The following is a 26,982-nucleotide window of genomic DNA, read 5'->3' as shown; positions in this document are numbered from 1 at the left end:
CCCACCCCTTGCATCTTTGGCAAATATACATACTATTGCAGGTGGGAATCATGGATTCTCTGGCTGGAGTTTGTCAAATGGATATTATGAGGAGACCAAATTTATAAATATTCAATATTTTATATACATAGTGAGAAAGTGTCTCACTGAATATAAACTCTTTAAAAATAAATCAGCATATCTAATACACACAAGTTCTCTTTTGAAGTTATTTTGTTCTTATTTGGTTATATCTATTAGAATGTTCATATATACATTCATTCACATATTTATTAAGTATTTATGAAGCACAAGTTACTGGGCTTGGATGAAGGCAAATAGAAAAATAAAATATAGCATCTATATATATGCTATAGAGAGAACCGTATTAAAAAAAGTTGTATAAATAAATGCAAATAAGCATCCTAAGAATTATGAAAGGAACATGTACAGAACTCAATACCTTGGGAGAAGGCCCATGAGTTAAATCCTGAAATATGTTATGAAATGGACAAAGTGTTTTTATGTAAGACTATTTTAGGCAGAAGAAGGATAAATGAATATACAGCAAAATGGCTTCAAATAATTTGGCTGGGTATGATTTTCATACATGTTGTAAAGGGCAAATAAATATTTAGAGGTGAAGACAGAGATGAACACAACCATCCTAAAGGGTCTAATAAACAATCTGAATTTTATCTTGAATGCCTTCAAACTGTAAAAAAGTACTTGACTTTTTGTTAAAAAAAATCTTCTTATGATAACATTGTGAGAATATATTAGAGCAGATCAAAACTAAAGAATAGTCTAGTTTAAGGGCTACTACAGTTACTTAGATGATAAATAATAGGTAATAATTATTGCATTATCTGAAATTAGGTAATGATAGTGCCAATGAAAAGAAGACAGTTTCAAGTGCTAATTAAGAACTGTATTAATAAAACCTCATATTTAAAGAGTATGGAAAAATGACTTTGATAAGTGAACTGTAAGAGCCTCAAGAATATAGGAGAAGAGAAGTCTGCAATAAAATGAAGGTGATCCATTTTGAACATATTAAAAATTATATGTCTGCGGGTCATCCAGTTAAAGAAGCTCACCCGAAGATAGAGATTTTATTGTCATCAACTAAGAGTTAATAGATCACATCATTCAGGGGAAAATGCACTGAAAGAAAATACATGCCCGGGCTAATTATCCCAGGAATATCACTATTTAAGGAAAACGCATTAATAAATTGTGGACAAAACAAAAAACAAACAAACAAAAAAACCTAGAAAAAGAAGAAGAACACAACGGTCTAGAGCCCCTAAAGTGTGTTTTAAGAATAAGGAGAAAATCAACAATATAAAATAACAAAAAAGAGGATGATGACGTCCACTGATGACAACAATGTGGAAATCTGAGGCATTCTTAGCAGTAGCAGTTTTCACAAAGTGAAAGATTTCAGGGTCATTGGCTATGAAGGGAAAAGGAGAAGTAAGGTGACAGAGGGATATTCAATGCTGTGCTTCTTTCCGTGGTGAACAATAGTCTTAATTAATGAACTTTTCCCTTCAGGAGTGGAATGACATTGAATGTAACCACATATAGATTTATATATAGGAAGTAGTGTGGCAAATGGAATGAGCTGCACTCCCAGAGTCTCCATTTTTTTTTTTTTTTTTTTTTTTTTTTTTGGTGGAAAGAAAGATAGGCAGTTACCTTGTGACAATCGAGGATGGGGTAAAGGGGGAAGTAGTAATACATGCTGGAAATTTACAATGAGGTATGGAAAGCAAGATGGTGGGAGATGGGACAACAAAGCCGGGTGGCAATAAGAACAGGACAAGTGTGGAGGCCTCATATATGCCGTGATATCAAGCCTCTCTGTTAGCACAAAAGTACTAGATTCCTGAATCACTTAAATTGTTGTAACCCATTCTCCACTCAATGTGAACCTTTCTAGGTCTAAAAAAAAACAGAAAACAAAATGTTCTTTCCGTTAACATCCTCTTTCACTTGCCTGTTATCTTAAATTCAGATCTTACACTATCTGCATTTAAAAGAAAATAATTTGCTGTCTTACTTTGCAGTCAATAATTCATCTTGGAACTAAAGATGAACCAGATTTCTTTGTATTTCAAGGGGAGGTAATCATGAGAAGAACAGATCAGTGCCAGCTAATTACAATTCTACCACAACCTAGGTTTTAAAATTATAGCTAGATAATTGATGTAGAAGTGTTTTTTATTGCTTTCTCTATGCATATAAGTTAGGCATTCTATAATAAAATATTCTGTAAGATACTCTATGCTTCTTTCCTATCCATTAATTCTCAGTCTTATTTGATCTCCATGATTAAAGCATATTCAGGTCAAATAAATTATTCTCAAATGAGAGAGTATTTGTTAACTTTATTTTGTGTAATAATAAGTCCATTTTAGCGTAGGAAAAAAGAAACTCAGTTCTGTGTCTAAACATCCTGACAGTCATCATAAAATGGAAAAGTTTTTTACCCAGGCCATTAAATGCTAAAAGTTTACATGTAAGAAACAGGTATTTCAGATGATCATTAAAATGAAGCGATCTCCTCCTCCCCTCCAAAAGGGCATAAAATTGTTGATCCCGTATGACAGCAACATTCTCAAAATTATATTCTATTTGGAAATAAGCACAATTTCTCTTTTGATACACTGTAACTCTTTACAAAAAAACCCATTACTGATTTCAAGTCTTGAGCATTTTTTCAAATCATATGCTAAAATGTGTATCAAACACATATTGTAAATTCATTCAAAACTTCTTTAGCATTAAATATGTCCAATCATTTGGTTATATTTTCAATGTTCCAAGATAAATCGAATGTTCATTTTGAGAAATACCACTGGGCTGTAATGGATGAATACTACAGTTCATAATGAAATTTCAAATTAATGGAAAGTATACTCTGAATGATATTAGTATTTCCGAGACATCCATGAATCTTAAGGGAATGGTTAGAAATAAAAAAGAAGAAATCTATTAAAGTGCTCGAAATTGCCAAGTTGTAAAGTACAGAAAAGTTGGCATGTTAAATTAGTTGAATTACGGGGAGTCCAAAATTACAAACTATGCAATATGCACCCGAGCCGATTTGACAGCTTTTAATTTTTTTCATTGCTTTATAACTGCCGTAATTATAATTTCCTCTGAATCTGTAAACTATGCCAAAACGTCTGATTTCTGAATGTTTTAAACTACCACAAATTCACAAATGAAATTCAATTTGACAGAAACAATTTGAGTAATAGCGCAGCTTTCTCTGAGGACCTTTTTTTTCTTTTCTTTCTTTTTTTTTTTTTTTTTTAAACAAAAGCCTCTTTTGTTACACAGGAAATTTACTAGGAAAGAATAAAGGAGTAAAACTCCCTTGCTTTGAGTGCTTGAGGATGAATGTAAATTGATATTTTATAATAAGAAAATACAGTTGGAGCCTCACGTATTAGGATGTGTATTTTGAACCACCTGCAGTAACTGCCCTTTTGTGTGGCCACCAGAGAAATTAATACGTAATTTGCTGATTTAGAAAAAGTCTATTTTAGCATGTTCTTATTCTAGTGGCATTAAACCATTGAAAGGGGGAGGAGGAGTTACTACAAACTCATAAATCTTCATCTCCTCAATTATTCATTTCTTCTTTCTTCCATTCATTTAATATGTATTCTATGACTTCTTGGTCTTAGACTCTGTACTAGTCCCTTAAAGATGTTTCATTAAAAAAAAAAAAAAAAGAAGAAGATCTTTTATTTAAGTATGGGGTGAGGCCAACAATAAACAAGTAAACAAATACATAATATGTAAAATGGTAATAAGTGATACAGAGAAAAAAAATTAAGCAGGATAAAGAGGATCCAGAGGGTAAGAAAAGTGTTCTACACAGAATAGTCAGGGATGACCCAAGATAAGGTGATATTTGAGCAGAAATCCAAAAGAAATAATTAAGGAGGGTGACAGGCAAAAACCTGGAGGAAAGGTGTTCCAGGCAGCAGGAATTACAAGTACAAAAAACCGAAATGAGAAATTGCTTGACGAGTTAGAGAAAAATCAGGGAGGCTACAGTGGCTAGCAGAGTAATAAGTAAAAGACACAGTAGCAAAAAATAATTATAAAGTGAAAGCAAGGAACAAGGTCATTTAGGGAAACTTAGGCCAGTGTAAGTCCTTTGCTTTTTCTTTGGGTAAGTGGGAAACCAGTGGAAAATGTTATGAATACACATAACACAATTTAATTTAGTTATAGAGGACCACTCTAGCAACATGAAGAAAACAAGACTACAGGTGAGCAAGAAGAGAACAGATAGAAGGAGAACAGTTGGGAGGCTATTGCAATAATCTAGCCAAAAAGGTAAGTTAGAAATATGGTAGTGTTTCCAAACATGTAAATGATGAAAACTGGTCAGATTCTGCATGTCACATAAAATATATATATATACACATATATATATGTGTGTGTGTATATATATATGTATATATGGTATATATGTATATAAATATATAAAATATGTATAATAATATATTTATATATATATTATATTATATATATAAAATTTTAAAAAGGAATTTGTTATAGAAATTTCTCACAAGAGGAATATGGACAAGGAAGACTTCAAGATTTTTGTCATGAGTAACCAGAGAAAAGTAGGCAATCGGGGATACTAGTCTGGAGCTCTAGAGAAGGAAAAAGATTCTTCTCCCCCAAAGGATTGTTATAAACTATGTAAATATATAAATTGTGTATTATGAAAAGTTACAACAAACATTTTTTTAAAGATTTATTTATTTTAGGAGAGAGAGAGAGGGTGTGCAGGGGGTAGGGACAGAGGGAAAGGGAGACAGAATTTCAAGCAGACTGAGCATGGAGCCTGATGCAGGGCTGTATCTCGTGACCCTAAGATCAATACCTGAACTGAAACCAAGAGTCTGGCACTTAACTGACTACGCCACCCAGGAGCCCGAGCAAAGATTTCATATCTAGGAAGCACATGGGTGCACATGGTTTATTTATTTATTCAATAGACACTGCTTTTACTCAGGACTCCTGAAGAAACTATATTACATACCAGGAATATATAGTCTACAAACTGAAAATCACTATACTATCTTATTTTATTACTTTATGTGGTTAGTCCTAAAGCATGTTATGATGTGAATACAATAATAAGATGTATACCTCATGTGGAATATCTGCTTATCAACGAACATAGGTATAATAGGAGAGCCTTTGTCACTGTCATAGTTCACTGTATTTCATTGTAAATGGAGTACAGAGCCAGAAAGTAGTCAATTAAGTTAAATTCAACAAACATTCCTTGACTCAATACTATGCTTAAAGATAAAACAATAAACAAGGCTCAAGTCCTCAGAAGGTAATTGGAATGAAATATTTTTATTTCCTTACAAAAGATGGCATATTTTTATACTTTGCTTGCCTTTCCTGTGTAAGGTATAACAGAATGAAAATAGAAAGTTGCTGTTTTGAACTAGACACTAGTGGTATGTCTGGGTGGCTCAGTCAGTTGAGCATCTGCCTTCAGGTTAGGTCATGATCCTGGGGTCAAGTCCTATACTGGGCTCCCTGCTCAGTGGGGAGTCTGCTTCTCCTCCCTCTGCCACCCCCCCAGCTTGTCCTCACTCTATTAACCAAGATGCCAATATAATTGCAGACTTTTTAAAAGCAGGAAGAAAAGAACGTAAGGTAGATAAAAAGCAATGAAAAAAAAAAAGAAAATACAAGCAGAAAATAACTTGAAAAGCATAGGTAAAATCTTCTTAAATTGATTAGCTTACATTCCTGATAACTGGAAGCATACTCAGACCTCCAAATTTCAATACTTGGTTTTTGCTATGTTCATTATTATAAGAACCCTGTATGATCTTATAAAAATAGAGAAAACTTAATGCATCATAAACAAGAGTTAATGGTGAAAACTTCTAAAAATAGAGTGCAACAACATCTCCATTAAGGAGTAAGTAGCATTTAAAAACAAAAGTATACACATATTTTGAGATATTTTAATCTCCTGATGTTAAAAAGGAAAACTAAGGGTTCCATTAAGACTAAGTTATTCAATCATTACATACTTGTTGAATATACCATAATTTCCAGGCACTATTATTCTTGCTGAGGGCACAGTAGTGATCATGAAATGAAATCATTATGTTCACCAGGTCTATAGTCCAGTGTGGGAGAATACTGTCAATCAAATAATACCACTAATAAATGTATAATCATAAACTGAGATAAGGGTACTAAAGAAAAGGAATAAAGTTCTACAGAAGTCTGTCAGATAGTAATTACAAAGTAAGATGATACAGCTTATAGCTAAAACCTAATGGAGAGTTTTCTTGTGTAACTGATTATCCTGAGAAGGGTTTGCTATTCAGAGTGAACCTTGGAGTTTTAATGCTTAAAATAACTGAAGAATTCTAAGTAATGCTTAATCAGCTAATCTAGATATATAGTATCAGTGAATAATCAGTGCTTTCTGAAACTCACAGTGTCAGGTTTGAAAAGAATTCAGCTACCAAAAACTGAAGCTCTAAAATCAAGAGCATTCATTTCCTCTTCCTTTAAGGTAGGGACCAAAAGCAGGGACTCCAGCAGTGCCTGGGTGCCTCAGTCTGCTAAGTACATGGCTCTTGACTTTGGCTCAGATCATGATCTCTGGGTTGTGAGATGGAGCTCCAAGGCTGGCATCACGCTTCATGCGGAGTCTGCTTGGGATTCTCTCTCCCTCTGATGAAGGACAGTCAGAAGAAAGTGGGCAGGGACAAGGGACCCTGCCCAAAGAGGAAACCAAACTTGAAAGAATTCTACACCAACCTGAAAGGAGCCCTCCACCCTTCCCCACTGTACAGGTATATGAGTTCGTGGACAAAAAACCTGATTGGGTGTCAGGCCCATGGAGAGTTAATCAGATTAAAATGGCCTACCAACGAGCCAATAAAAACCCCTAGGTTTAGAAACTCTGGTGACAACTCTCCCAGGCCCCTTCCCTCTTTGGGACCTTGGTACTATTGCTCAATAAACTTTGCTTTGCTGCCCACCACACTTTGTCTGGTCTATCTCTTCATTCTTCCAAGCAGCATGATCAAGAACCACAGGCACTGAAGAAAATGAAGTCCTACAGCACCTCTCCCTCCCCCCCTCCTCTTGCTCCTCAAGCTCTCTTTCTCTAAAATATATAAATAAATCTTTAAAAATAAACAGATACATAAACAAACAAATTAATTGCTAGCATGGACCCTGGAGTCAGGTTTTCCAGGCTCGTTCTTACAGTTACTACTTTATGACTTGTTATTTAATGCTACTCACTGTTTCTGTACTTCCGTTTCCATATCTGTAAAACTGTGAAGTTATTTTTACCAAATCTCATAGGCTATCAGTAAATGAGCAATACAGTATAAACTACCAGTGTAATAGAAAATCAAAGTAGAAGTTTAAATCAGTAAAGGCTAGAATATCCAACGAGAGTTTTACAAGGGAAAGAAGACATAAATTAGACATGTATTAAGAAGTAGGAAGGCCTCTAGCTGCCATCTTGCGTCCCCGCGTGTGTGCACCTAATCTCAGCCGGTCCGCCCAAGACCCCCTGAGCGCCAACCCTAGTCCCCCACGCGGTCCCAATGCTGCTCCAACAAGATGAAAGAAACTATCATGAACCATGAGAAACTCGCCAAACTGCAAGCACAAGTGCGCATTGGTGGGAAAGGAACTGCTCGCAGAAAGAAGAAGGTGGTTCATAGAACAGCTACAGCAGATGATAAAAAACTTCAGTTCTCCTTAAAGAAGTTAGGGGTAAACAGTATCTCTGGTATTGAAGAAGTGAATATGTTCACAAACCAAGGAACAGTGATCCACTTTAACAACCCCAAAGTTCAGGCATCGCTGGCAGCGAACACTTTCACCATTACAGGCCATGCCGAGACAAAGCAGCTGACAGAAATGCTACCCAGTATCTTAAAGCAACTTGGTGCAGACAGTCTGACTAGTTTAAGAAGACTGGCTGAAGCTCTGCCCAAACAATCTGTGGATGGAAAAGCACCACTTGCTACCGGAGAGGATGATGATGATGAAGTTCCAGATCTTGTGGAGAATTTTGATGAAGCTTCCAAGAATGAAGCAAACTGAATTGAGTCAACTTCTGAAGAAGATAAAACTTAAAGAAGTTACTGGGAGCTGCTATTTTATATTATGACTGCTTTTTAAAATTTTGTTCATGGATCTGATAAAATCTAGATCTCTAATATTTTTAAGCCCAAGCCCCTTGGACACTGCAGCTCTTTTCAGTTTTTGCTTATACACAATTCATTCTTTGCAGCTTATTAAGCTGAAGAAGCCTGGGAATAAAGTTTGAAACAAGATTAATAAAGTTCTTTGCCTAGGTTACGGTTTTACTTTTTATTTCATTAACACTGATTTGTACATGCAAAGCAAAGTTGTTTATAGAAGGCTAATCATGGCATGTAATATGGCTGGTAATCTTTGGTGAAATTTGATTAAAGATTTTAAATGGCCGGATAATATTAAAAAAAAAAAAAGAAGAAGAAGTAGGAAGGCGTTAAGTGAAGAGGAAGGTATCAGACACAGACGCGTGATAGGGAGGATAACAAGATGGGTCAAATTCCAGAACTGGACGTGAACACGACATGTTTGAAGAGTAATGAGAGAAGAGGAGCTTCACAAAAATTAAGTATGAATATCAGCAGAATCATTTATCTGGAGTATGAAAAGTTCACTGAGATTATTTCAGATACCACATCTAACTAAACCTTTCGTTTAGTTTAGTTCAGGAAAAGGGAAGTACCCTTTTCCAGCCACTTGTCTCTGGGAAGCTCACTGTACTTACAAAGCAAAACACTGTAGGGCGCCTGGGTGGCTCAGTGGGTTGAGCTGCTGCCTTCGGCTCAGGTCATGATCTCAGGGTCCTGGGATCGAGTCCCGCATCGGGCTCTCTGCTCAGCAGGGAGCCTGCTCCCTCCTCTCTCTCTCTGCCTGCCTCTCTGCCTACTTGTGATCTCTCTCTGTCAAATAAATAAATAAAATCTTTAAAAAAAAAAAAAAAAAAAAAAAGCAAAACACTGTAAAAGATCGAGATCCAGATCTCAGAGCCCAGTGGTCTTCTATTAAACCAGACAATGAAGACATTTGGAAAAATATAAGAACATGCCCCTGTCTTTGCTATTTTTTTTTAATTTGGGGGAAAAATAGTTATTTTTCATAAAATTATTTTATTTAACATATAATGGCTTTAGTGCTATTATATTTTTCAAATATCTGTTTCAATTACTAATGAAGTAAGTAATAATTGATGCAATGCACAAAAACAAAAGCTATTCCAGGTCCTTAACAATTTTTAAGAGTTCCCCCAGCTGCTAGGTTTGGACAACAGACAGCTTTCAACTGAATCCCTCTTCAGAGCTTGGCCTCAACTCTCAGCCTTTGCTGCTTTGCCAAAGCAGATCATAACCCCTTCTTAGGGCAGCCTGCATCAATCGGTCAATGTGAAAGTACAGAGATTGCTTCCAATTGCATCAATTTCGGACAAACAGGAAGGACCATCTCAGCCTGAGAGGTCACTATAGGGTCAGCTAAGGCTCTGCTGTAGTGCATCATAGTGCAACTTATCCTTACACCCAATCCTGCTTCCTTCATTCTGCACCCCTGTATTGTATGAATGGAGATTTCTGTGATTTGTCCTGCAAAATGACCACCCCGACCTGCACATACCAGGCAGGCTAAAGAATGTTATTTGTGAGACTTGCCCTGCGTAAGTGATCTTAGGAGCCTGATTAGTTGACACTGGCTGGCCTTGAAGTCAGAACTGGCCCTTCTGTTCTAGAGGCCAAGAGCTATAAATCTTGCTTTCCATCCCCTCCTGCTCCAGGCTGGGCTGGTCCCCGAGAATGGAATCTGGGAGGGGAGGCAAGCACACCTAGCCCAGGCTCCTTGAAGGTGTAGACGAAGTAACATAATGTGGCTCACTCAACTCGCACGTAGGCAAACAAATGTTTAACTTCAGACCCCGTCATTTGCCCTATAAGATGGCCCTTATGGGGATGGTCAGTTGGAAGTCTCACCTGAAGGGAGGACACTCCACTGGGGACTCCAGCTGGGCTGTCTCCACGGGGCTTCCCCAGGTAATGAAATTGGATGTTGTTAAGTACCTGATTTGACATAACTTTTTGTCTTTTGCTCCTTTACTGCTTACCACGGCCCTCATCTGGGTGCAGATTTCCCCTCCCTTCTTTCTGTTTCTAGTACATTTTTATAATATCAATAAAGTAGTTGTCCCCCCTTCAAAACTGAGAGTATGGCTGCCATGAATCTCTTCTTCAGAATACCCCTCATAGGTACAGTCCATGAGAAGGCCATTGGTAACTGGAATGATTAGAATGCTACAAACAAAATCAGTCAAGAGATGGGATCCTTGTGAAAGCCAGACAAGACTGTCTCAGTATCAGTTCGAACTGAAAGACCACGTTTTCCAGGTATAGGGTCTTCTGGTAGGAAGAGTCTCAAGGACCTCCTTGTATTTAGTATTTTAATTTCACATCTTTCAGTTTAAAGCTCTGAACAACCAATAGGGTGATTTTATTACTATACTAGAAAACCCTGGCTCACAGCCTTGGCTGCTGGGTTGGCTTCTGGGAGGCCCACCGCTGCTCAAGGCTGCTGGCTACCATAGCTGAATGTTTATTCTAACAATGCTGATTTGAAGTGGTGCTTTGAGATCTGGAAAGCTGGCCTTCACTGTAATGGTCTTCCTCTCACATTCACAAACACCAGGAGCTTCATTTGGCTGGTTTTCTTGACACATACCCCAGTTTTAATTTAAACTCCATTTTAATTTTCACAACCACTCTGTGAAATAGGTACTAAAAGTGTAGGGTTTTAAGCTCAGAGATGTCAAAATACAAGAGAGTAAGCATCCCCTAAATCCAGATCTTTTAATTCCAAGTTCTATTTTCTTTCCACTTTCTCTCATTTCCTGAGCTGAGCATTACACATGTCTAGCATTTTACAACACTGTATCAATAAACAATCTATAACTTGCTTACTTTTGATTTTAGCCTTGGAGCCACAATAAATATCAGTTATAGCTGTTGATGATGAATATAAAAGTTGGACTTATTATTGAGGGTATTTACAATAAATCTTATACAAAAAAATAATAACCTCCAAATTCATTTGTTTTATCCATATGTATTTCCACACACTGGACCGACTTCAGCAAAGTGCACACACACATATCATCAAAAATGACTACTTTCCTGACAATCTGAGCAAAGTAAACTCCTCTGCTCAATATCTCTGCTCAAAGACATGAATCTAGGGGACATATCCTCAAGGATAAGAACCAGAATGATGTCATTCTTCTTGCATAATGATATGGGCAATAAGAAATTTGCAGATTTTTTTTCAAAGTCTTTAACAGGCTATTGTAATTCTTACTTAAAACCAACTATTTAAAATTAACTCCAAGAACTGAGATAAACACTGGCTGAGATTAGCCATATTGTACCAATGAAAGCAGAATCGTTAGTTTAATTTGGTCGTAAGTGTTTTTAACTCATTTTATATTTTCTTATATGACACACATGGAATCCTAAATTTGTAATCTGGAATATCACTTCCCATATCAGTTATCGTAAGGAGAAATCTTTAACCAAATCTACACAACTAAAATAAATAATTTTACTTTTGGCTCTCAGGCCCTCTAACTCAGTAACACCTCTCAGTTAAATTAATCAAGCCAATAGACAAAATAATCATTTAGTGAAAGGTCTATGTTTGGAGCCAAAAATCTCTTAGAAGGAAACAAAATACGTAATTTTCAACTTAAAGAAATTCCAGAATCTAATATGCAAGAATATATTAGTATCACTCTACTCAGGGTGCAGATTATGTGTGATTTATGCCATTTACCAGTGGATATTTTCCCTAAAAAAGACTATAAATAGGATAGAGAAAATAGTAAGGTTCTGCATATTGAAAGAACTTATAGATTTTATGCCTCATTTTTTTAAATGCCATAAATACTTCTAAAAAGCTTTAAATATCTGACAGACTAGAATTGTGTATAGCATCAGAGAACTAGATACAATCTTGAAGAAGACAGAATTTAGTTCAATAAGAAAAAGGGAATTTTAAGGACAACAGCCATTTAATAAAAGTGCAAATACTCTCTGGAAAACAATATGGAGTTTCCTCAAGAAGTTAAAAATAGAACTACCCTATGACATGGCAATTGCACTACCAAGTATTTACCCAAAGGATACAGAAATACTGATTTGAAGGGAGACATGCATTCCAATGTTTATAGCAGCATTATCAACAGCCAATTTATGGAACGAGTACAAATGTCCACTGACTGATGAATGGATAAAGCAGATTTGGTGTGTGTGTGTGTGTGTGTGTGTGTGTGTGTGTGTACACTCAGTCATAAAAATGAATGAGATCTTGTCATTTGCAACAATGTGGGTGAAGCTAAGAATGCATTATGCTAAGTGAGATAAAAAAGTCCAAGAAAGCCAAATACCATATGGTATTACTCAGACTCAGAATTTAAGAAACAAAACAGATGAACATAGGGGAAAAAAAGAAAGAGAGAGGGGCAAACCATAAAGCTGACACTCAACTATAGAGAACAAAAGGAGTGGAGCGCAGGGAGGTGGGTAGGGGGATGGGTTAAATAAGTGATGGGTATTAAGGCAGGCACTTGTGATGAGCACTGGATGTATGTAAGTGATGAATCATTAAATTCTACCCATTAAAGCTAATATTACACTGTATGCTAACTAACTGGAATTAAAAAAAAAACTTGGAAGAAAAAGAAATCAATCAATCAATAAAAGTACAGAGAGCTCTTACAGAATCTTCTTAGAGTTGTAAACATGAAGTAATAGTCCCCACATGAAAAGGGACCATGTAAACCATGATACATAATAAAGTCCCAATAAACATAAACTTCCCAATTTCCCTATCCCTGAATATGAACTAATTTATGGAATAAATTGATACGGTTGAAAAAAAGAGAAGGGAAAAGTTATAAAATGTTTAATTATGAAAATTATAGGTAAAAATAGTCATAAAAAGCACTCCTCGTGCTTAAAAAAATTCTCCTGATGTTTTAAGGCATCAGGAAAAACATATGAACACACCCTAAGAATAAATATTTGAAAATAATAATTATCTGCAAGCTTATATATAATCATTACATCCTCCTTATTTTCAGACACGATTGTTTGTATTTCTCATTTCTAACCCACCCATCATTAATTACCTCGTTTGGTGTCTTCAAGTTCACTCCCTGAACTGGTTAAGAAAATGATTCAGAAAAAGTGTGGCACTTCCTTTTCTATCAATTAAGAAGCCTAGGTGATAGTTAATTTTTCTTTCTTAATCATGGCACATCATTTTGATTAAAGGAGAATCATGCAATCAGCTCAAACAGATTGCATCTCTGGTCCCTTGTTCCTTCATGTCTACCACATTTATTAAAATAAAAATGCACTCTGAAGAATGTAGCAGATTCCAGAATGAGACACAGAAAAAACAAAACAAAATAACACTGTTAATTTCAATGCAATACGAGTATCAATCCCTACATTCACAAGGACCACTCAACCAACGACCACTTGCTACAAGTAAGATTTTCTGTTTCTATAAATTGCTCTTATTACCTTATGTCACTTTTCACACTACCCCGTGCACAAAGTTACATGGATATTATACAAGTTGACAGTTTGGATAACGATTATGAAAAAACTGGCCTGCTTAGGAAATGGATTGTTCATAAATTAGGCTGTGTGACTTCAATAGCTAATAAATTATGGTACTTTATGACTGAGTATAATTATATACTTTATAATGTGAGAAAGGTAAACCAATTGCCAAGTAAAGAAAAATAGCTAAAATTAGCATAACTCAGTGCTTTGCTTTCTCCTGGGAGTATCTTTATCGTTATTCCCCATAAAAGATTTAATTGGTAAGTTAATAATTATTCAGTAATCATTCACTAACGGACATATTTTAATTATACAATTTTAAGAAACAAGCAAAAGTAAAACTTAATACATAACTGGATGAGTAAAATAGAAGCAGTGACGAAATGCTGAGAATTTAATTTAGAAGTCTCTCAATCAAATTGGAATATAAAAAGTTTACCTCAAATATCAACAAAAAAAGTAATATTCTATTTTGCATTCATACAATAATAAAAAACATTCGTTTTTTCATGTAAGATATTTATCCCTATAACCTACAACCACTTATTGAATTCAATTAATCCATTTAAAATTACGTGGATAATAATACTAAAAAGCACACATATTCATTGCACTATCCTACTTAAAACTCCCTACAAAATTCTGTTATACAATACGTAACTCTCTTTGACTAGCTCTGCCTTATGTCTCTCCCCCTATAAGATTCCACCTTCAATTCAAAATTCCTGGCCTCACATATATGTTTTATGCATTGATGGAATTACTCATGAATTGCTCTAAGTCTAAATTTTTGTCCTCTTTTGCTCACTTAATGGATGTATTAAGTACCATTATCCAAAACTTAGAAACAAGGCCAAAAAGATGACTACACACTAAACTATTCTTAAATGCTCTGCCAAGAATTACTGAATTCTGTAGAACATTATAGTATTATTTGATTTTTATAAAATATAGTATTATTTGATTTTGCTATTTGCTATTACTATTAATTAAGGGCTGCAGCTAAGTGAAGTCACATGGTAACTTGTAGATTTGCATCCAGTAAAGATACAAATGTTCTTGCTGATAATGGATTATTGCCCTGTAGAACATTAACTGGTCTTCTATTCAATTTTGTAATCTTATTCTAACATTATCTTATTAAATTTCTATAAATACCTAATTTCTAATGCTTTTTAAACAATTTACCAATTTCTCTTAATTAGTTGATTAAATCTTTGATTCTTGCCCCATCTATATTTGTATAAACTTTTAAACTTTCTGAAATGTTTTAAACTTTTGGAAAATTGTACCTTTAGATAACCCACTGAGATATCCTAGTGGACTCACATGCCAGAATCGATTAAACTGCATTGTTAGAGAATTCACTTCACAGTCTGTTTGAGGCCAAGCATGTCCTGTCTTGGATACCAAAGTGATTCCCAAGTGACAACAGTATTTTACCTTGCTGACTCTGTTTTTCTGTTTTTTTCTTTCTCCTGGTTTTATAGTGGATTTGTTTTGTTTGGTTGGTCGGTTTGGTTCCTTTTGTTTGTTTTTGCTTCTAACAAATTCTGTTTTTTCTTTCTTATCTAACTCCTGCTGAGTCTGTCTGGTCTCAAACCACTAAGCCAGATACAACTATATAGTTGAGAAAGCACCGTATGTTAAGTCATGGCTTCAGCTATGCTCCTTTCTACACCCAAGTGAGGAACTAGTAACCAATGGACCTAAGCCAGTTTCAACAACATGGTCTAGGAAGCCCCTGTGTATATGTGAGTATAGTTTTATATGATCAATAAATCCTTATTTGTGAGGCATCTAATTTAATGGTCTGATCATTTACTATCTCCACTGATGCTGATGCTGGAGATCTAGTATCTCCTGAAAAGAGACAACAGAAAATCTGAGTGATTAAGAGTTTTTGTCATTGTTGTCTGTGGAGTTAAGAGCTCAAATTAATTAAAATTGTGTGCCCACTGAAAAGGAGGGGAACTCTTTGAGATCTGGATAAAGGTAAATCAGAAGTCAGGTTCTCAAAAAATAGGGTCTCAGAGTCTCATGGAAAGAACTGCACTGTTAAATATAGTTAATCTCTGGAAGGACAGGGACCTTAACAAATTTTGGAGACCTCAGAAGAAAGGAATTCGCCAAATTTATAGTTACTACAAGTGATATCTAATGGAGAAGCAGGTTAGAATTTCTAGTCTAGAAATTTCTAGAAAGCAAATAAAAGCTTTAAAAGATCTAGTCCTACATTTCTTAATGACAGTTCTAGATAGCAGTTACTCTGTACCCTAAGCTCAAGGAGGAACACAAATTAACTAACATCTCCTACTGCATGAATGCAAATAATAAGTCCATTAAAAAAAAAAACAAACAGGATCAGCCTTTTTACTGAGATCAATAATCTTAATATAATAATTATATCATAAATATATGGTATAGTAATGTTTATAATATGATAGCATATAATACTATGTTACAGTACTCTTTGGAAAAATACTTGAGATCTAAGAGAGCAATGTTAAGAAAAAGATATCCAAATATTAGGAATAAGGCCAAGAGGATGATTGCATGTCTTGTTAATGTCTATTGGAAGATTAAATAATTCTCAAGGGGACTGTCCTGATTTTGATTTTGTCATCTGCTGTTAATCAAGGGCACTGACTCTGTGAAGTTACATGTTAATAAGCAGATTTGTGCCCAATAGAGATACAAATGTTTTTGTAAAAAAGATAATCTGAAATATGAGTTTATTGCACTATAAGACATTAATCAGGTTTATAATCACAGTCTTATTCTAATATTTCTTTATTAAACTTCCTATAAATAACCTGTTCCTCAGATATCATTTGAATAGCTCTAATTTTCACTGGTTCCCTGACAGATTAATTAGAACAAATCTTTGACCTGTGTACAAAAGTCATATTTTTTAAAATTATCATTTTATAGCAGCTATTTAAGACACTACTTATTTTATGAAACCTTTTGTGAACACTCAAGAATTTACTCATTTGTGCCACTATCCTACTGTAATAATTTACTTATTGTCTATTTTGTTTTGCTATACCTAAGAGCCCTGGTGACCTAGACCCTGTTGATATTTTTGCTCCATCTCCACAGCTTCAAAAAATCAATTACATAAACATCAATTAATAAATGATAACTAAATACACGAATAAGGTAATTAATAAACTTAAAGCTGAATTTTATTTATTTCTTCATTGCAAAATAATCTGGGTTCCTCTTACTTGAATCTTTGTGCTACCTTACCAATAATTAAGAGCCAATTATATCCCCTCACTTCTATTTTTCTGAGTTGTTAATGGACTGCTCACTATTTGACACAACTTAGATCTGTAATAGTCAGATTCCAGAACCAGTAATTTCTGTCCTATTCTAGTTAGGTGTCCTTGCAAGTAAGGAACCTGTATTTTTTAAATTTAAGAACTCCAACACCCTCACAGAAGATCTAGATTGTTTTTAAAGCAGTATTTTCTTGTTCTTAAATATCACATAATTAAGTCTCCATAAATAAAGAGACCTCCTCTTCCTGCTCACCATGACATCTGCATGCCTTTCAAACAGTACCTAACACTTGTTGGACGCACAGCTGGCACTGAGCTCAGCTGAGAATTCATATTGCTCAGCTAGTAAGTTCATTTAACAGAACTATCTTCTGAATTTTTCTTCAGTTTGGGCTGCTGTACTATAAGCAACTTGATTGTGATTTTATTATGCAATTTTGTGGTTTTTTAAGTATTTTTAAAAGTATTTCTTAATGAAGATTTTGTATATTGCTTTACTGAAATAGACTTGCTTATTGAACCAGAATAATTTGCTATTTTATCTTGAAAGAATTATTATTTTTACATATAGGAACTTTTAGAAAAGCCACTGTGTCAAAATGGGGAAATCATTTTATGTTGTTCTTTTGTAAGAATAAAACCAATTTCTGTAAAAATCACTTGTACGGGTCAATGTTCTGATTTCCTTAAAATTATCTAATGGTCTACTTACAACAACTAGGGAAGAATCATGAAAAGCTGGAGATTTTAGTACTTTTATGTTCAACTCCACTGCACTGAATCAAAACACAGAAAACAAAACTATATACTGAACAACAGAGGTTTATCTTTGAACTTCTTTACTTAACAGACCTTACAAGCTTCCAACTGTGTAACAGTAAGTTCCCTTCAAGAAATCATAATATCACTTCATAAAAGTTAATGGTGTCCCAACTCCCTTTTGTTATGCAGGACTTCCTAGAGAGATGAATGCTCCTGGGAAAAAGCATGCATTAACAGTTCCTTTCTCTTTCTCTAAATGTAAACCCAGCACTTCAGTTCTTGTTGCTCAGCTATAGCAACTTCCAGTGGACTGCTGGGTCAAGTTAAATCTTTAAGATCAGGGTACTCACATACCCACTTGGTTCAGTGAGAGTTTCTATGTACTGTTATTATTATTAAAAAAATAAAAGAAAGAGAATCACTGTGATTCATGAACCATAGCTAAGTGGCTGATCTTCTTTTCACTGAAAATCACTATTTATATTAATGTATCTGCATTTCTTTGGAACATAAATCTACTGAAGGGAACAGCATGCTGAGATATACTGTCTCACCCCGACTAGTTCCTAATACATGATATGAATTATCTGACACCTGCTTGCCTCCCATTCAAATCCATACCGTCTAAATATTCAAGCTAAAAACCCTACTGGGGGGTGTATTCTTCCAAAAGAATGAAGAAGTAAAACAGACAAGAGCAAAAACTTCAGTGTGTTACAGTTGTCTCACGGAAGTTTAAAAATCTTAAATTATGACCAGACAGACAAGTACTATTACTAAATACACTACAGTTCAAAATTTGTTTTGAGGTAAATCAGGCACTTTATAAATAGCTATTTTTTTAACATAATTTTTAAGTCTTTGACATCTTTGATATCAGTGTATATTACCATTTTGGATAACATTATCTTGCAATTTATCAGAAGGTACTTTTAAAGTAGTAATTATCAAATTATAATGTGATTAATTATATGTGTCCACATGGATGTTCACAGCAGTTAAACTTGTTTTTTATTTATAAAAACAAAGGATGCAAATTAAATTTCTTTGTAAATAGCCAGGACAGCATCTTTAGGGCAGATGCTTTTTTCTTAATTTCACCATCAAGAAATAACTAGACTGAGTAAACTTTCTAATTCAAGTGTACAAAAATGTAGTAAAATATGCAAATCTTAAATGTACCTATTATTTTTTTCTAAGCAACATAAATTGATTTTGAAAAATGTAATCCATTTCCAAAAAATAACCAAATGCGAAACCAGGTAAAAAGATTATTCTAATAAAGCAATAACATATAAAAAACTTTTTTTTAAGATTTTATTTATTTATTTGACAGACAGAGATCACAAGTAGGCAGAGAAGCTGGCAGAGAGAGAGAGAGAGAGAGGAGGAAGCAGGCTCCCTGCTGAGCAGAGAGCCTGATGTGAGGCTCTATTCAAGGACCCAGGGATGATGACCTCAGCCGAAGGCAGAGGCTTAACCCACTGAGCCATCCAGGTGCTCCTAAAGAACTTTTTAAGGGCTGTTTTTGTTGTGGCTTAAAAAGCCAACTCAACACCATTGTAAGATACATTTTAAATGTGAGTTTGGCTTTTAAAATATATTTTTTTTCTAAATGACTATTTTAAAAGGCATTATTATTATTATTATTGGTTTCTGTCTTGATCTTTGTTATTAATAAAAATGCAGTATCATTCACATCAGTATAGTACCTTAAAATTTGCAGAAACTTTTCAGATAAAATATATTATCTGAGTTTTATAACTCTATAGGTAGAGTATTATTATGAGGTGAAAGGAATGACTAGAATTTTGTATCTTTTTCCAAATCATTGTTCCTTTCATCAAACCCTACTTGCTTAAAATGAAAAGTTAAAATCATGTATGACATAAAAGAATTCCTATTTTGTAAATTTGTTTATTTTGATCATTTTTTTATGTTAGGAGACACAGTCTGTCTTTGATCTTTAAGCAATGTATTATATTCTAGACAAGGTTCACAAAGAGGAAAAAAATGCATATCCTTATAAGATATTAAAGATTAGAAGGCACTTAAAGGTGTTTGGGGGAAAAAATAAATATCATAAAGTTGTTTATTAATTTCCTACATTTTAAGAATTATCACCTTTTTTTATAGTTTTAGTAACTAAAGATATTTTATATGTTTTCTTCCCTTCTAAGATGTTCAGTACTCCCCACTCCACCTGGCACACACATACTATCACACCACAGATTTCTCTTTTGGACCAGAACTAGCCTGAGGCACAATCCACAGGAAGCTCTGAAGGAGACAAAGCAGAAACAGCAGGTGCAGAGGCTGCAAAGCAGGACAGAGGTGGTCAATGTGTGATTCTCTGACAGTTTCTTAAAGAATCAAATACATGTTTCCTGCACAATATTAGCCCACAATTTTTGCTCAACTTAAGCTGCTATCATATGGAAAATATGATACTATATATTTAAAAACAAAAAACAAAACAAAACAAAAAAAGAACAACCACTGAAAAACTATTAGAACTGATAAATAAATTCAGTAAACTCACAAGACATAAAATGAATGTACAGAAATCTGTTGCATTTCTATACACCAATAATGAAGCAGCAGAAATTAAGAAAACAATCCCATTTACAATTGCACCAAAAATCATCGAACACCAAAGAATAAACCCAATGAAGGAGGTGAAAGATCTGTACTCTGAAATCTATAAAACACGATGAAAGAAATTGGAGATGACACAAAGAAATGGAAAGATATTCCATGCTCATGGATTAGAAGAACAAACACTGTTAAAATATCTATCCCAAGCAGTCTATACATTTAAAGCAATCCCTATCAAAATACCAATAGCATTTTTCACAGAACTAGAACAAATAATCCTAAAATTTGTATGGAACCATAAAAGACCCCAAATAGCCAAAGGAAGCTTGAAAAAGAAAAGCAAAGCTGGAGGTATCAAAATTCTGGACTTCAAGTCATATTACAGAGCAAGAGTAATCAAAACAGCATGGCACTGACACAAGAAAATAGGCACATAAATCAACGGAACAGAAAACCCAGATATAAAGCCACAACTATACAGTCAATTAGTCTTTGATAAAATGGGAAAGTCTACCCAATAAGAAAAGAAGTCTTTCAACAATTGGTGTTGGGAGAACTGGACAGAAATAGGCAAAGGAATGAAACTGGGCTATTTCTTACACCATACATAAAAATAAATTCAAAATGGATGAAAGACCTAAATGTGAGACAGTAAACCACCAAAATCCTAGAAAAGAACATAGGCAGTAACCTTCTCGATAGCAGTTGTAGCAATGTTTTTCTAGGTATGTCTCCTGGGGCAAGGGAAACAAGAGCAAAAATAAACTACTGGAACGACTTCAAAATAAAAAGCTTCTGCATAGCAGAAGAAATAATTAAGAAAACGAACAGGCAACCGATGGAATGAGAGATGACATCTGCAAATGATATATCCAATAAAGGGTTATTATCCAAAACATATAAAGAACTTTAAAAACCCAACATGCAAAAAACAAATAACCCAATTAAAAAATGGGCAGTAGGCCTGAATGGACATTTCTCCAAAGATGACATACAGATGGCCAACAGACACATGAAAAGATGTTCATTATCACTTACCATCAGGGAAATGTAAATCAAAACTACAATGAGGTATCACTTCACACCTGTCAGAATAGCTAAAATTAACCTAAAAAACAAGAGGTGTTGACAGGATGTCGGAGAAAAGGGAACACTTGTGCACTGCTGGTGGGAATGCAAAGTGGAACAGCCACTCTGGAAGACAGTATGGAGGTTCCTCAAAGAGTTAAAATAGAACTACCCTACTATTCAGGATCCAACAACTGCACTACTAGGTGTTTACCCAAAAAAATACAAGAACACTAAGTCACCCCAATGTTTATAGCAACACTACTTAATAGTCAAGATACGGAAGCAGTCCAAGTGTCTATCAATTGACGGATGGAAAAAGAAGATGTGGTGTGTGTGTGTGTGTGTGTGTGTGTGTGTATAATGTACAATGGTGTGTGTGTGTATAAGGGTTATTTATATGTATATAATGGAAAATTATTCAGCCATAAGAAAAAATGAAATCTTGCCATTTACAACAACATGGACAGAGCTACAGAGTATAATGCTAAGTGAAATAAGTCAGTCAGAGAAAGACAAGTACCGTATGATTTCACCCATACGTGGACTTTAATAAACAAAACAAATGAGCAAAGGGAAAAAAAAAAAGAGAGAGGGAGAGAAATCAAGAAACAGACCCTTAATTAAAGTGAACAAACTGATGGTTACCAGAGGGAAGGAGGGTAGGAGAATGGGTTAAAGAGGTGATAGGGATTAAGAAGTCACTCATCGTGATGAGCACCGGATGTATGGAATTGTTGAATCACTATACTGTACACCTGAAACTAATACAACACAGTATGTTAATGAACTGTAATTAAAATTCTTTTTAAAAATATGAAAAATAAAAAAGTATAGTGCTAGGTAATAGCCATGAAGGTAGAATTTATTACGGCAGTATATTATACAGACTCTAATGAGGAGGTCCTATTTTAAGTGATGTAATTGCTGCTTCCCCAATGTGACTTGAGAAACAGAGGAGGCAATCAAAAATACTGGAATATCTTAAAGGAGGCTGACATATATGTATATAAAAACAGGACAGTATTATAAATGGTAGAAAATGAAGGAAGAGGAGCCACTAACTAATAAGGCAAATATCAATTCACTGAATATTTCTCTATATCTGCTCTAAAGTTTCAGTCCTTGGGACTTTCTGCTATTCCCCTTATGCAAACAGATCTTTCATAAACCCTCATTCTATTTCCATCAATCCAATATATTCTTCAATGATTATTGATGTTGTCAGATTTCTGATTATTATAGAGATTCCCAGCCTTTCATGTGGAATCCACAAATGACTTCACCTATATATGAAGTCTTCAGATAGGACAGGTGAAAAATGAAGGCAAGAGTGTCATGGACCAAATACAAGTAATAGCTGCGTCTAAAACGTAGATATGAAGAAGCCCATTAAGGAGTCTATAAGGAGAAAAGAAGAAGGAGAAAAAGAATGAGAGGAGCAGTAACACTGCAAAAAGGGGAAGTGGTAAGTATACAAGTCAAGTCCCTCAACAGTGTCAGAAATGAAGGGAAGTTAAGAAAGGTGAAGACTTCAAAAAAAAAAAAAAAAGAATATGAAAATTGGTAAAGTCACCGATGACTTTATTTTTTAAAAGATTTTATTTGTTTGTCAGAGAGAGAGAGCGCTGCACAAGCTAGTAGAAAAGATTACTTTGAAAGAACGCAAGCGGGGCACCTGGATGGCTCAGTGGGTTAAAGCCTCTGCCTTCAGCTCAGGTCATGATCCCAGGGTCCTGGGATCAAGCCCTGCATCGGGCTCTCTGCTCAGCAGGGAGTCTGCTTCCTTCTCTCTCTCTCTCTCTCTCTTTCTCTCTCTCTGCCCACTTGTGATCTCTGTCTGTCAAATAAATAAATAAAATCAAGCAAGCACGCAAGCACACAAATATACCTAAGGTCAGAGGAAATGGGACGACTGATGGGTAAAAATACAAACGTTTTGGGAGCACGTGTCAAGGACAGGATGGGTAATTTGGGGAGAGCATTTGAAGTTTATACTCAGTGCCTGAGTTACGCAGCTGGTCTGTGATCCACTTCTCTGTTGTAGGGGGAGATGGAGTATGCTTTCTGGAAATTAAGAAGGTAAGAGACCTGGCATAATCTCATTGTAAATGTACTAATGAAAGACCTCCTAGCAAACAAACTGGCCAACTCAGTGGTTTTCACTAGTAGGAGAGCTTATCTCTGGACTGCTTTTAACAGAATGTATCTAATTATCTAGGCTTGCTTATGAAAAATAAAACTGTGATATAGAAAGGTATGGGATATGGCCTCATGGAAAATGTTCCTGTGTGCTACATAACTGAGTATGAAATGGAGATGTTTCATGTGGCCAAACGGCAAAAACTTCTGGTTATAAAATAAGTAAGTTCTGGGGATGTAATGTACAGCATGGTGACTATAATCAAAAAGGAAAAAAAAAAATGGAGCAATGGAACTGAGATGGCTCCTTCTGTGTAAATAACATGATTATACACATCTACCAGGTCAAATCTCATCCAAGAACCTGAGCCAGGGCCCATCATGTAAAGAAAGAGAGGACCTGAGGAGCTGGGAAAGTATTCCGTATCTCTGTCTGCTTCACCTGTGCCTCTTAATGTCTGTTCAAGCTCTGATTCATGTGAGTCTCTCTTGACAAAAACTTCTTTGTGTTTCCCACTGCCACACACACAAAGCACAGGGTGCTTTTAAAAACAACTAGTTGAATACTAAAATCATAATTTTATAAGGTAATTATAAATGTATATAATAAAGAGCCTAAGAGACAAAAGTAAGGAAAAAAAATATTGTTTCAGGTTGAATATAACAAGCTTAGAACAATAAAATACAAAAAGTAAAAATAAAAAGGTATTTTAGAGCAAAGTGAAATGATCACTGTATTAAATTATAAAAGTGGGGGCGCCTGGTTGGCTCAGTGGGTTAAAGCCACTGCCTTCAGCTAGAATCATGACCTCAGGGCCCTGGGATTAAGCCCCACATCTGGGTCTCTGCTCAGCAGGGAGCCTGCTTCCCCCTCTCTCTCTGCCTGCCTCTCTGGCTACTTGTGATCTCTGTCAAATAAATAAATAAAAATCTTAAACTATAAAAGTGGTAATAGCAGCTACTCTAATTTAGGAATGATGAATTTAAAGAAAGATAACATCACATAGCAAACATGTTAAGTATGTATGCACAACTCATTTGAAAATCACACTTTTCACCCTGGCATGGCAAATATGATGGCTTCTGAGATAATTATACAAGTTTGTCTCAATTTTTGAAGTATTTTAAGAATAATATCATTATTTATATTTTTTCTATTTGACAATAATGCCTAATATTAGGCACAAGTCTATTATAATTGTCTGTTTCTTAAACTTAGAAGTCAAAATTTGTTTTATTTAATTTTCTAAAATTAATAGGATTTTTAATGTATTTTAAGTATTTATTTATTTTATGTATTTTTATGTTTTTTATGTATTTTTTTATTTTAAATATTTTATTTATTTATTTCACAGAGAGAGCTAGAGAGCACAAGCACTGGGAGAGGGAGAAGTAGGCTCCCTGATATGCAAAGAGTTCAACTTGGGGCTCCATACTAGGACCCTGGAGCCATGACCTAAGCCAAAAGCAGATGCTTAACTGACTGAGCCACCCAGGCATCCCTAAAATTAACAGGTATTTAAATTTAAATTTCAAAATAATATGACTTTAAGAAAAAATACATTTTTCTTTATTGTTTAACTAGAGTAATGTAAAAGCTTCAAATTCCTGTGACTTCAGAAACAGAGAACACAATCAAAAATATTGGAGTATCTTAAAAGGAGGCTGACTCCCTCAGAAAAAGGAGTTATTTTACTCAAGGTCAATTCTGTGTTATACATTGATTGTGCAACTGCTGAGATGGTCAGAAATTTGTCATGGATTCTAAATAAATAAATATTCTTTTTCATGCCTATGAAAACTAGCCGGCCCATGGGGTTATCTAAATAAGGCATAAAATAGTTTTCATCTCACAGAAAATTAAGATAACTTGATCCAATTAAACATAAAATTGTCATTTTTGGATTTTACCCCCAAGAATAAAAGGCAAATTAACTTTATTTTCCAATTTCTTATTTTTAGAAGGGATATAAATGATTTTTTAAAAGATTTTATTTATTTATTTGACAGAGACAAAGAGAGTACAAGTAGTCAGAGCAGCAGGCAGAGGGAGAAGGATAAGCAGGCTCTCCACTGCACAGGAACTCCGATGTGGGGCTCGATCCCAGAACCCTGGGATCATGACCTGAGCCAAAGGCAGTCCCTTAACTGACTGAGCGACCCAGACGCCCCACAAACGATCTTATGGTTACCCAGATATTGTATGGTTAAAGAAAAGAATTTTAAATTGCCTTCTACTACTGTCCTTCTCAACCATTTTCTTGATAAATAGCAATAAACAGAACTATGTACGGTTCTTAATAAAGCTTTTAATATATATAGTTTAATATCGCTAACAATAAGATTGTTCAGTGCTGTGCTCTGAATACTTGTGTTCCCCTAAAACTCGTTATGTTGAAATGTTGATGTGATGGTATTAGGACATGGGGACTTTGGGACGTGCTTAGGTCACAAGACTGGAGCCCTCCTGAGTATGATCGCTGACTATATCAAAGACTCTAGAGAGCTCTGGAACCCCTTCTGCCCGCCATGTGAGACACATCAAGAGGGTGCTGGTTATTAACCAGAAAAAAAAATGCTGGCACCTTTATACTGGACTTCCAAGCCTCCAAAACTGTGAGAAATAAATTTCTGGCATATATAAGCTCCCTAGTTTGGGATATTTTGTTATGGTAGCCCTTCCGGCCTAAGACACTGGCAACACTGGCATTCAGGAAAAAAATCACAAAGGAAAAACTTAAGTGCCAGGCACATCTCCTGTGAACTTTATGAAGAAAGGTGGTAATAATTATGATACTGCAACTTTATTTATTTACTGAAACTGGTCTTCAAGTCCTTTTAGATGAAGTGAGTTAACTCTATGGGTAAGATACTCATAATGCTGTGCACCAAACATACAAATTGTGACAGCTTATAAGTGAAAATGAATCCTCCCCAAAACTGGGGGAAAAATATGAATGGACTATTTTATCCAAGCATGCTTTTTGAAAGGGAAATCTCAATCTACAAGTTTATAAGAAATGAAGTGAGTTAGACTAGATGAAATATGCAGGGCAGTTTTAAAACATCACCTTAGATGTATTTGACCAAGAACTTATATTTTTTAATACGTTCTCCAAAAAATATTACAAATAATTAACTATTCCTTGTCCCCTCTGTATGGTGTATGCAGAACTATGGTACTGATATGATCCTGGAAACCACTCCATAAGGCTGACTATCCTAAAATGAATTATATTTCTACCAGAACAATGTCAAAATTGGTATGATCTTGATCAGGGACTTACGATAAAAAATCAGAGCTGTACCAAACAGTATCATAAAAACATGTGTACATTTGTATAACAAATTAAAATGTCAAAAAATGTGCATAAGCACACCCCATACAATGA

At 35.0% G+C, this 26,982-nt stretch overlaps 2 protein-coding genes across 5 annotated transcripts in view; one reads left to right on the top strand and one right to left on the bottom strand.

The window, feature by feature from the left end:
- CCSER1 (coiled-coil serine rich protein 1) overlaps positions 1-26,982 on the bottom strand; it is a 1,384,598-nt gene that overhangs the window by 1,192,463 nt on the left and 165,153 nt on the right. The window lies entirely within an intron of this gene.
- LOC116584488 (transcription factor BTF3-like) lies at positions 7,627-8,385 on the top strand. Its single transcript, XM_032332897.1, has one exon. It carries the CDS (start codon positions 7,642-7,644, stop codon positions 8,128-8,130), a length of 489 nt encoding a protein of 162 aa, XP_032188788.1. The 5' UTR covers positions 7,627-7,641; the 3' UTR covers positions 8,131-8,385.

This window comes from Mustela erminea, chromosome 2, assembly GCF_009829155.1.
Source record: "Mustela erminea isolate mMusErm1 chromosome 2, mMusErm1.Pri, whole genome shotgun sequence".
Lineage (NCBI taxonomy): Eukaryota > Metazoa > Chordata > Mammalia > Carnivora > Mustelidae > Mustela > Mustela erminea.
This window is presented reverse-complemented; position numbering and strand designations above follow the sequence as displayed.

What these genes read in the sequence shown, in the direction of transcription:
- LOC116584488 (XM_032332897.1), top strand. Translation starts at nt 7,642, where the DNA reads ATGAAAGAAACTATCATGAACCATGAGAAACTCGCCAAACTGCAAGCA.